The sequence below is a fragment of the Euprymna scolopes genome, chromosome 5 (genome assembly GCF_053919585.1).
Source record: "Euprymna scolopes isolate OS-2025 chromosome 5, ASM5391958v1, whole genome shotgun sequence".
NCBI classification, from domain to species: Eukaryota; Metazoa; Mollusca; class Cephalopoda; order Sepiida; family Sepiolidae; genus Euprymna; species Euprymna scolopes.
Window position 1 is genome coordinate 160,354,661 of NC_136486.1, and position 12,265 is coordinate 160,366,925.

The following is a 12,265-nucleotide window of genomic DNA, read 5'->3' on the forward strand; positions in this document are numbered from 1 at the left end:
CTCTTATTGAACGATCTATTTCTGATATATGCTGCTGCCTTAAAGTGTATGTCCATAAACTATGCGCTAATTTCGATTCGATAAGTAGGCATCTTGTCATCTCAAAAAGGGTTCGCCATGCTCTTTCAGCGGTGCCATTTTCGAAGGGGGAATACGGTGCTGATTTTTCATGTTTAATACGGTGGTTAATTAATAGTAGTTCAAAGTCTTTACTAGTAAATTCAGTCCCATTGTCTGAGCCAATACATTTTACTGAACCGTACGGGGTGTGACATTCGCTGTTGGGTATGTATATAATTAATACATACGAGTCTTGGGAACGATCAACGAATGCGCTAAGCTATGGTTTTCCTTTTGCCGTCGAGATCAACAACAATAAAGATTTGAATATATTTATTTTTTTTGGCTTGTCTCGACTAGAATCCAAAGCACGCTGAGGTTATGCGGAATTATAAATTCCGTCGTGTGATATTTTACATACGTCAAACAACAAAAAGAAAACCAAACAGCGGATTATATTTTAATTCCAAACCATGAGTGCATCACGTGCGATTTTTTTACTATCCAATATAGGGAGAGGGAGATTTCTCTTGTTTTTTTTTGTTTTTTTTATTCATAAAATGAAAAGTCATATTGCACGTTACTATATGTGCCAATTCAATATATTTATATGCTGAAATAAAACAATTATTCACACATTAAGTTTGAATTTGATTTTTTTTGTTTTTTATCACTTCTTCAAAACATTCGATGTTTTTATTTTTCATTAAAACATTTGATCCCTTTTTCTTGTATTTGTGTCCATAATGCATCCGCATTTCATGGTAGAGAAAAGAGGAAATATATATGCAAACATTTAGACCTCTTCCGAGCTCATAATTGGTTTCTTCTTTCTCTCTTTCTTTTTTTGTTAAAAGACTATAACTCCGCTATGAAAAGTTCTTTCTTCGCCCTTTTCGTATTGCCTTCCGCATTACAAGAAAAGATGTCTGTATTTACCTTAAATTCTTTCAAGCTCATATTCTTCTCCTTTCTTTTTTTTTAAGTCTTGATGGGATTAATTCGGTAATCCTTTTTTTCTTACACTTCATGTGGCAAGTTGCGTCCACACCATTTTTAAATCTTCGCGGCAACTGAAACTTTTTGCCGCCTCAGTTATCTCCTTTCGCCTTTGCTTCTGCTGATATTCTTTCTTTAAGTTCTTTCTCTCTCTCTCGTTATCTTGTCAATGTGCTGTTTCGACGGATTTGTTTACCTTTTTCGTACAGGCCCGTCACAGGGGCAATATCAGCTAAATATTTCTTAGTGGCGAGGATAGTGTCGGATTTGTTTTTTTAGAAAATAAACCATAATTAAACTGGAAAAATCATCAATAAAGTTCAAAACTTACCTTAGATTATTTCTCCCCATGAAGCTGATCGGACCTGCTAAGTCACAATGCACAAGTGAGAGAATTTTTGTAGCTTTTTTGTCTGGTGTTCGGCTTATATCTTTTGTCATTTTCCCCTGTGCACACAAATCACAATTTGGGGGATCGTCTGAAGGTATTATTTTCATGCCTTCGACTACATTTGGTAATTTTTTAATATCAGCTGTATTGCAGTGTCCTAGAATTTTATGCCAGGTTTCCAAGTCGTGACAGGCAGTTTTTGAGTGAACCATACTTTTTAAATAATATAGTCGGCCATTTTCTTTAATGTCAAATACAGTTCCACTGGGGTATGTCAATTTTGATGTATTTTGGCCAAATTGTATCTTCGTGCCTTGTTTAATTGCAGCCTGCACGGAAAATATGTCTTGCTTAAATGTAGGTATGAACAGAGCATTTTTTAGAATACAGTTACAGATTATGTCTTTATTATTTTTTAAGGATATTTTAGCATCGCCTCTTTTCAAGACTATATCATTTATTTGACTACCGTCAGCAAGTTCGACAAAATGACTTTGAGGATTAAAGTTTGAATCAAAATTAATAAAATCAGATTCCTTGGTGATAACGTGCGCTGTAGGACCACAGTCTACAAGAAGATTTTTACCGTTTGTGGTATTGTTAAAGTTACATGTGAATAGAAATGTATGTTCTTCCTCAAAGTTCTCAACGTTTTTTACGGAGTTCATTTTAGAGCATTTATATCGACATTGGAAACTTTTGTGGTTGGGTCGTCCACAATTATAGCAGTTAATTTTATTCTTTTTCTTGGGAAAATTACTTTTGGAGAATACGTTGCGGTGAGGTGCGTAATTTGGTGGTGTCTGTTTTTGGGAAGCATTTTTGAACTTCATAATATTGCTGGAGTTATTATTGTCCACGAGCATACGATTAGTCTCTTCGTAACTGCGCAATGCCACTTTAAATTCGCTGAAATTTATGGATTTGTCTCTCTGAGTTACAACAGTTGTAAATGGTTTAAAATCGGCTGGAAATCCCTTGAGAGTCATTGATATCAACAAGCTATCGCTTATTATTTCACCTGAGAGTTTTAAGGCATTGGCGGTTGTTTCTGCCCTCATAACCTAGTCGGTGATCGTTTCATCCTCGTTACGTTTCAAAGACATTAGTTCTGTATATAGTGATATAATTTTCGGTTTCCCTTTTGATAAATAATGTTCTCTTAATATGTTCAATGCTTTTCGTCCATCATCCAATGTGTCTCTTATAATCAGAGACAGACTTCTATCGTCTAAACATTGAATCAGTTCTGCAAAAACAATCGCGTTCTTTTCGAGAAATTCAGGGTCATTGGGATTCTCTGTTGGAGATTGTATGACTTTGTGTAGTTTTCGAATCCTTAGATATCCCAGAAATTTTACCTGCCACAATTCGAATTTAGATTCCGATCCGTCAAAGAAAAGACGATGGCTGGGCCCATAACCTGTTAAGTTTTGAGACTTTGTGTTGAACAAAGATGGTAGCGTAGTTCAGATCAGTAACCAATATGGCGGCCAAGAATCAAATGCGGTCCGTGGCGTAGTTAACGACGAACTGATTGAATCCAAAATTCAACAATTTTTATAATAATTTTGAAACGTTTTCATTGGTTGTTTAGCACACACTTTGTCTGATGGGGAAGGTCTCCTAGCGGCTTCGGCTGCAGGGAGACAGGGTAGTACACGTCAAGGATTTGTCACTTGACACTCAGCCCAACGTTGGACTGAGATACGCCGCCTGGGTAATCACTAGGAGGTCCACCCTCCCAGGCCTTGCCACTGGGCTTTCCGGTGGGGCAAGTTTATTGCTTATTATTGCCGACTGGGGAATCCTGACGGGGTTACACAGGCAATTCTTAAAATTGCAGGAGTGCCCCTTCTTTAGGGGAGCCTGTGGGGTTCCCACTTTCCGGCCTTGTGCTACATAATGCTGATGTGGGCAGCATTTAAGTATATACCCCCCATTAGGAGTCAAAAACATTTTACAGTTACCTATATAAATGACCTTCCGGAGAATATTAATCAAAGCAATTAACATTTATGACATTTTGGTATTGCTTTTTACTCATTTTCCTCTGTGAAGTTGACCTGTGTTCAGTTATGTTTAATCCTGTTATGGCTCAGCTTCTGTCTTTCAATCATAAGCGTGTCTCTTTTCTCCTTAAATTCTTATGGATGACTCTGCTCTTGCTGAGAAATCTATTCTAGAACTTCATGGTCTTTCTTTCTCATCAAACCTTTATTGAAGTTTATATATTAAATCCATTGCTCTTTCTGCTTCTTGTAAAATTGGTTGTGTTTATCATTCTAAACACTTTCTCACACCTTAGGCTATTCTCTATCGCTACAAATCTACAATCAGACCATGTACAGAATATTGTTGCAATATTTGGGCTGGTGAATCTCTGTCCCATTTGAAAGTTTTTGATAAAGTGCAGAAACAATTCGTCCCAGCCTTTTTTCCTTACTCTTTCAGCGATGTGATGTTTCTAGTCTCAACCTTTTTTTTTTATAAATACTATTATAGCATGTGTTCATCAAAATTATCTCGACAGTTGATAAAAGGGATTATCTCCTCAGATTACTCATGTGTCTGAAGTGTAAGCATCAAAACGGCCTCTGAAACTCAAGAGATTTTCTTTATCGCACAAATTAAATGCATTTTTCTTTAGAATTTTTTTCTTTTAATTATAGATGTTTGATTATTTTGTGTAGGATTGTTTTGTTGGGTTTGTATTACTGTACACATAGATTCGAAAAAGTTGTCAAAAAACAAATATACAACAAATAAATGTTATCAAAGGCAAGATAAGTTACTTTTCTACCAAACTGGATATATTTTTTGTGTTTTTATTCAATGTAACATATTTATTCAGCTCGAAAAACATGCAGTGTTTACCGATGTATTGGACAATTCAAAATGGCGGCCGACTCTCTCTTAAACACGGTAAGTTCGGGAAAAGGTGTTATAAATAATAAACTAGACAAAATACTATTAAAAAAAAACACCGAATATATGTCAACCTATGTCACGGTAATATATATTGAGCGAATTTCTAACAGTATTTTGTCTAGTTTATTATTTATAACACCTTTTCCCGAACTTACCGTGTTTAAGAGAGAGTCAGCCGCCATTTTGAATTTTCCAATACATTGGTAAACACTGCATATTTTTCGAGCTGAATAAACATGTTAAATTGAATAAAAACACGTGAATTAGATCCAGTTTGGTAGAAAAGTAACTTATCTTGCCTTTGATAACATTTATTTGTTATATATTTGTTTTTTGACAACTTTTTCGAATCTATTTGTACAGTAATACAAACCCGTTTTGTTTATTAAAACTAGAGAGGTGGCTGTCATGAAATGGATAATGATGCAGACAGAAGTTCAAATCCTGTCAGCTTTATAGCACTACTATCATTTACGGATGTGAACACCCCCTAACCTGATATCTCCTGTAGGTACTTGATTTCGAACAAATATACATGTAAGTGGTCATTACACTCGGACCGTGCCATTTCATTTCAGCCACTCTTGGACCTATATGCTGTCTGGCACTGTCGCAAAGGAACGAACAAATAAAAAAAGGAAAGAAATAAAAATCGGATTTGACACCTTTTTTAAGTGCAAATGAAAATGCATTTATTCATGGTTCTTCCAAAACAATGCATTCCATTATATTTCCTAAGTCACTTCGCACACACACATGTGCTTTTTAAAAGTTTCTGTCCTTGCCACCTCATGCTGGTGCTCACCAGTGCTTTTTCTCCCTCGTATTTACATATTCATTTTCTCTGGTATGCAGCTAGCTTGTCTCTTTGATCACATAGTGTATTTTTCTCTCCTGTTCTTGTGATACAAGCTTGCGTACTCTTGCTTAATTTGCATATGTGCTAAGACGGCTGCTGCTACTGCTAATATTTTCACTAGCCAGCTATCCTTTGGCTGCTGCTGATTTTCTCACATGTGCCCATAGTGTTCTATTAGATGCACAACACATTTCTAAGGCAAGGAAGGTGGACTTCTTCTACCATGCTAGAAAACTTTTTATATCTGAGAGTATCATATATTTCTACAAAGCCACCATTCACCCATGCATGAAATATTGTGGCCAACATATGGATTAGTGCATCATCCACTAGTCTCTCTTCATCAGACAAGGTTAAAAAAAGCATCTCCAATCGCCACAGTGTTGCATCCCTGTGCTTGTTTTACAAGTACTTTAATGGAATGTTCTCGATCAAATTTGTAGCACTAGTGCCCTCTTCTATGTAAATAGACCCGACTAACTTGACAAACAGCAAAATTCCATGCCTTTACTGTCTAGGTCTCTTGATACCTGAGAGCCTTTTACTCTGAAAGTTGGAGTTCTTTCTCTGTATCTTACTTCCCTGACTGTACTAACATGCAGAAATTCAAGTGTAATGTGAATAGACTTCTCATTGCTCAACTCCCTACTTAGAGTATTCCTGTAGACATTGTCACAGAAGCCCCTTATGTCTTTATGGCAACATGCTTTGATTGGAGTGAATTCTACAAAGAATCTGTGGGAAACAGAATCAAACTAGTCAAAAAAAGTCAAACCATTCTGAATTTAGTTTCACTAATTTTTTTCTTTTCTTTTTTTTATGGAAATCACTTGAGACAAGGTGCGAAGCCACTTGATGTAGGAAGCTAAGAAGAACAAAAGATGATTATCACAAAGACAGATGATACCTATTAGCCCTAGTCATGAAAAGACTAAAGCTGTAGGAAGGGGGAAGACTGTGAGCAGGAAGAGAGTTCCACAACCTTACAGTTCTTGGAAAGAATCTGTATTACAATTAGGTATCAAAACAGTGAATTGATGGAGATCACTAGACAAATGAACTGGAACAAAAGCAGGAGGGAACAGATCAGACAATTCCGAAGAACACATGCGATAATAGTATTTATAAAAAAGACTAACAACATCAAATCTGTGAGGAAGAGGTTGCAGAGAAAATTGATGAAATTATTTACTAATGATTCTTTCTCATCATCGTCTTTTTGCTGTCTTTGACGAATCTTCTATTCTTGGCATTTACCAGCATTTCCAAAGTTTTTGACGGTGAGTTTTCCCTGTCACAACCTCTAAGAAATGTTGCTGCTTCACTCTACGATAAAAGTCAACCAACCCCTGCAAATAAAATGTCAAGAAATGAACATATTAGCTTAGAGGTTTTTGATTTTTTGAGTCCGTATAAATTGAGCTAAAAATCAAAATCAAATAGCAATACACACTTGTCATAATATGTCTATAAAAGTCATAAAATTTTGTTTCTTTCATTATTTTCAATCCTCTCATCATTTTCGTCATCATTCAACTGTCAGTACATCCAATGTTTAGAATATTTATTACATTTTTAAGGATAATAAAAATACAAGCAACAACACATCTGTATTTAAATAAAATGACTATCTTATTTAACAATTTAATTTAATAAAATCTTCCTCTGCTTCAATGACAGCTTCTATTCAAAACCTAAACCTTTGGCAGGCGCATATAAGATGACCCTCATCGATATTGTCTATTACTCTGACTGTGGATGCTTTCAGAGAATCTTTGGTGTTGTGAGGATGTCTATTAATATCTCTCTCAACAACACCCCACACGTAATCAAAATGATTCAGGTCTGGAGAGCTTGCAGTCCACAAGTTGGGAGTAATATGATCATGAAAATGTTTCGTTGAGTGGTTTGAGTCTTTGTCATGGTACAGAGTCTTTTTGAAAAATGTAGGGCCTTCCATTTCTTACTCTATCGATCCATGGCTTAGCTACAACATTACCCAGGATATCAATGTAAGCAGCAGAATTGACTCTTAATCCTTGTGGAAAGAAATGTGTGCTGTCACATGTCCTTCATTGCTAACAACCCCCCAAAACCATAACAGTTGTAGGCAATTTTGTGTGCATGACTCTTGGAACTTCAAAGGAGTATGCACATAGCCATCTGACATTCCTTCTGTTTACCTTTTGGACTTAGTCAAAGTTCTTTTCGTCTGCAAAAACCAAAGCATGTTATGTTCAGCAGGATGTTTTAAAGTTTCTTCGATCTTACTAAAAGATTTTTCACAATCACTCCATAAAATGTACTGAATCTCTTAAAAATTCCTGCACATAACTTTTCATCTTCTCATGAAACGGAACTCTGTTATATCCCAAGACTTTTTTGGATTGGCTACCTAACAGAAATTCTATTCTTCATTTTCAGTTTTACAATTGAAAGCTTCAAATGTAGGAAATGCCTGAAACAATTACTCCAACAATGAGATGGTACTAGATGGCAACACCCTCGAGATAGGTAGCAGAAAAAAATCTACTAAGTGATATGCTGAACGTAGGTGCAGGATGTTAATTCAGTATAATCACAAGGGTAGAGGCAGTGTATGCTAAATCAGCATAGGCTGCCCCATTCTATTTTCTGGTAAAGTTTTATAGCTGATCCCACCCAACCCTCTCTTGCCAGACTGTGTGCAATGATAGATTCATGATAAAAAATCGACCTGCAATGTGAAATCTGACCAAACTCAAGACATAAGCACTACATTCACCCAACATGAAGACAAATTGATATTAATATCATCATGTGGAACGTTCATTTTCTTGGATGAACTGTTGCTGAAGCATGCATGCCTTGAATTACAGGAAGGTTGGTCAGCCAACGAAAACTTAGAAGCAATTGATTGGACAAGGTGGTACAAATTGGAATTTGTAGACCGTTGAACTGTCAACTTGAATTAAATATAATTTATGTCCTCCGGGTATGGACTTGATTGTATCACATGGCTAAACAATTAGCCAATTGCATTGAGGTGTTTCAAAATCACGTAATGCGTTTCATTACGGGACATCACCTGATCAAAAAAAAAAAAAAAATATCCACCCTTCGTCAAACTACTTTCCTACCTCATCTATTTGATAAAATCATGACCCTTAAACTTTTTGGTCATGTCAAACGATCAACACTCGCCTGTCAAAGTTGTGCTTTCATGGTATGTTAGAAGGAGAAAGTGAAGAAAAAAATGTTTTTTGATTAAACATCTCTCAACAGTTGGAGGCCCATCAACCAACTTGCACTGGATCGGAAGGAATGGTGAAAAATAAGTCATGTGGGTTCATAATCCACACCAAGCAGAAGATGTGATGATGATGACTTGTTGGACCAGGAGTGCTGGAGTGGACTTGCAAAATATCTAAAAACGTCCCCCTCCCCAGACAAAGGAAAATTACATTAAAAGGAGAGAGAAAGAGAGAAGTCTCCCAGGTCGGTTTACTTTACAGGAAATATTATTATTAGTGATGATTTCGATACAATTACTGATTCTTCATAAATCTCTAAATGTTTAGCTATTGAGTATTTTTTTTTAAATTTTCGTGCTAGTATAAAAACCCATGTAATATGTGCATATATTTTCGTAAACATAAAAAAGAGTGACATTTGGAGTTTAGTTTTACTGATAGTTTCAAATCAATAAATATTTATTTTATCATTAGTACCAAGAATGAAAATTAAGTTTTAAGCAAAAAACACCCCCTCCCCCCCCCAAAAAAAAAAAAATTAAAAGAATCGTTTTTGGCATTAAAAAAAAGGCAGAAATTTTTCTGATTCGGATATCTTCAGAATATCTGACTTTTCCAATTTTGGATTTCAATTAATTGTCCCAGTACATATATATTTGTACCCCTTCCCTGGTGTTTGTGACATGAAATAGCACTACACATTCACACATCATGATTTTTTGGCGGGGGTACAAAATTTGTATATTGCAATCATGGAGGAACGACTTTTATTGTTCATGATTAAAAAGTAAAAAACGTAAAACACATTATTTTTTTTAATGAAAAGAGAGGAAATAAATTAAAAAAACTGACCAGTTTTGCCGTCACTTTTCCAAACCTGAATCGAAGGAATTGTGATTAAAAAAGAAAAAAAAACAATGGCAAATGTACATAATTAAAATAAAGCTGTGTTGCATTATATTTATAGGTAAAAAAAAACAAAACCCAAAACAGAGGAAGCAATTAAAATAAAGCAGCATTATATTATTTTCAAAGCTCCTAGATGCTCAAACCTAAGAGATTCCCTCTGTTTGCAGAGAGAAAACCTCCTCAACCAAACATGAATAATCTCCAAGATCTTCAGATGCAATGTTGAATGAGCAGCACGATTCAGAATTGACAATGAGTCTATGCTGCAATTCGCTGCACATGACAGGTTTTTAAGGAGATGGTCAATTATTGAAGACCTGTATATATTGGTAAGAATGTCTGTTGCTCAGTACATCTCAGTTCTGATTTTGTTGAGTACATGTTGTTGGCCTCTCCCATCGAATCTTAACGTCTTTCAACCTGCATAGCTGGCACTGCAACTACACTTAAAATTGTAAATTACATTATTATTATGATAGGTAGAACATCTTTTCAAGAGGATGTCATTAAAGTTTTTGTAGAGAACGCAACACGTACAGTTGAAGCAAAATAGTATTTTTGAACCATTGAGCTGATTTCTTTGGTGAATTTCTTGCTTACTGTCCCCAATCATGGTAAACAAAGATATATTAGACATTTAGTCAGCGTATTGACTTTTATTTGGGAAAACTCAGTTTTCTTTGCATGACTAACCTAATCACATCAAGAGGGTAGCCATTCTTGGATAGGGTATTGGTAATCATTTTCAATTCCTCATCCAATTTTGATTTGGAACAAATCATCAGGGCACGATGTGTTAGGGTCTAAATTATAAAACTCTTACATTTTTGGGGGGCAAAATGAATCCCAGTGTGTATATAATTTCTTAAATGTGAATTTATGGTATATTGAACTTGTGTATCCATTGTTTTGTGAACTGTTAACCTTGTCTTTATAGTTGTTGTTTCACCATGTTTTGGCCAACTCATCCTCTTTCATTCTTCAGGTGATTAATCGCAACAGGACAGATATGTTGTTGTAACTGTATCCTCAGTAATTACTGCCTTCCATAGTTGTTGTCTCATCATGTTTTGGCCAACTAATCCTCTGGGCTTCTTGGGCAAGACTGAAACTGCTATTTTCAGACAATACTCACCTAAAACTGTAGAGACTCAATGCCTTTATCCATTGCGCCACAGGCCCCAGAGGGCGATCAAGGATGGATTTTATGATCTTATAAATCCAATTTTGTGTTCTCATCTTGTCTTCCATTGTAGGGTCCATACCAAGTGGTATTATATATATATATTTTTTTTTTTTGGAATCCTTTAAGATGAGGCTTCATAATTTGCGTGTCCATTTTCTTGCAGACCGTTATCCTCGTCTTCATAGTTGTTGTTTCACCACGTTTTGGTCAACTGATCCTCTGGTTTCAAAAGTCCGCAAAAGAATAAAACAAAAAAAAAATAATCTAATCTCCAGAACTTATTTTGCAATCAGCACATTTCCAAACACTTAACATTTGGAGTTATATAGAAATTTATGCAAAAAAGTTTTTAAAAAAAATGAGAAAGTGCTTCTTATAAGACAAAGTTGTAAAATAATTGGTCTAAGTTAGAAATCTACTTTTCAGTATCCAACTTTGTTTGCATGTATATATTTGATATCCCCACAAAATGTTGAAAATTAACTAACCTCAATATTTATACTTATTGTATTTGTAATTAGTGTCAATTTATGTATTTGATACTTTAAAAAAATTTCTTATTTTCTTCTAGCTGGGGATGGCAGACATTCACCCGCTATCTCATACATTCCAACCGAGAGACCTTTTTAAGATTTTAACCGCCCCATTAAGTATAACTGTTTTATCTCTCTTGCACTTAGTTCACTGGGTATATTTGCCAAGTAGTTTTTGAAATTCTTTTTCTTGAGTCCAGTTGCTCCTATAATTGCTGGAATTTTTATGATGCCATGTCAAGAACATGGTCTTTGAGGCTAATAGAGTTACAAATAGCATTCTTGTTAGAAGTATGTCTTGTGTTGAAATTTATTTATCCATGTACATGCACTCTCCACTTATGGAATCAGTGCGTCTTTCCATTGTCAGGTAGAGTTGACACAGGAACTACAACTATCCATAAAGCATAAACATTTTTATCCAACGTTTACTCCTCTAGATTAGCCATGCGTGCTCTCTATGTTCCTGCATATTAACAGGCTAACCTTGTGAAAATTGTGGATAAGTATTCATTATTGAGCAACTGTATTTTCTGCATCATATAATGCTGGAATGCTCGTAAACCAGACGAGGATACCATGAATAAGAATGTTGGAATCACTAAAGATTTATACAAGCATTAAACTTTGAAAAGAAACGATTTCCATTATTTGAATCATCTTCAATTGTATTTTCTTATTTTAATATTTTTCAGATATTCCATCCAGAAGTTGACCATTACTTTGAAAAATTTGATGGAATCCGGTACTTACCACGGCCGTCTGTCCGCAGAGTTTATCCATATGATTGACTTTGCTTAAAAAGAAAAGAGAAAAAAAAAAAAGTAATGATAAAAAAAATAAAAAAAGAAAACGTTTTGCTTCATTTGTGGAGCATTTTTATACGGCTTTTCTCGGAATGAAACATGTTATTTATGCCTTCCAGGTTTTTATTATAAAAATCATTTAAACACCGGCTGATAGTATCTTTATCATTTTAGCCATTGTTAATGTTATTTATAATGTAATTACTAAACTAATACTAATGATATAACCATTTATAATTTTGGTTATAATTTCCATATAAACATTTGCTGCTCTAAGTGCAATCACATTACTATGAGAAAAAAGTGTAATTCTTATTTTAAATGAGCCGAATTTTGGAGGGAATATCTCAGTAGTCAT

The 12,265-nt window shown here is 35.1% G+C and overlaps 1 protein-coding gene across 2 annotated transcripts in view; it reads left to right on the plus strand.

The window, feature by feature from the left end:
* The window catches only part of LOC145277028 (uncharacterized), a 67,994-nt gene extending 55,938 nt beyond the window's left edge, over positions 1–12,056 (plus strand). For both annotated transcript variants that reach the window (XM_080128631.1, XM_080128632.1), the window contains one exon: positions 11,797–12,056. In XM_080128631.1, the coding sequence (XP_079984757.1) occupies positions 11,797–11,892 (96 nt within the window). In that variant the 3' untranslated portion in view covers positions 11,893–12,056. The remainder of the gene's footprint in view (positions 1–11,796) is intronic.
* Positions 12,057–12,265: the final 209 nt, after the last annotated feature.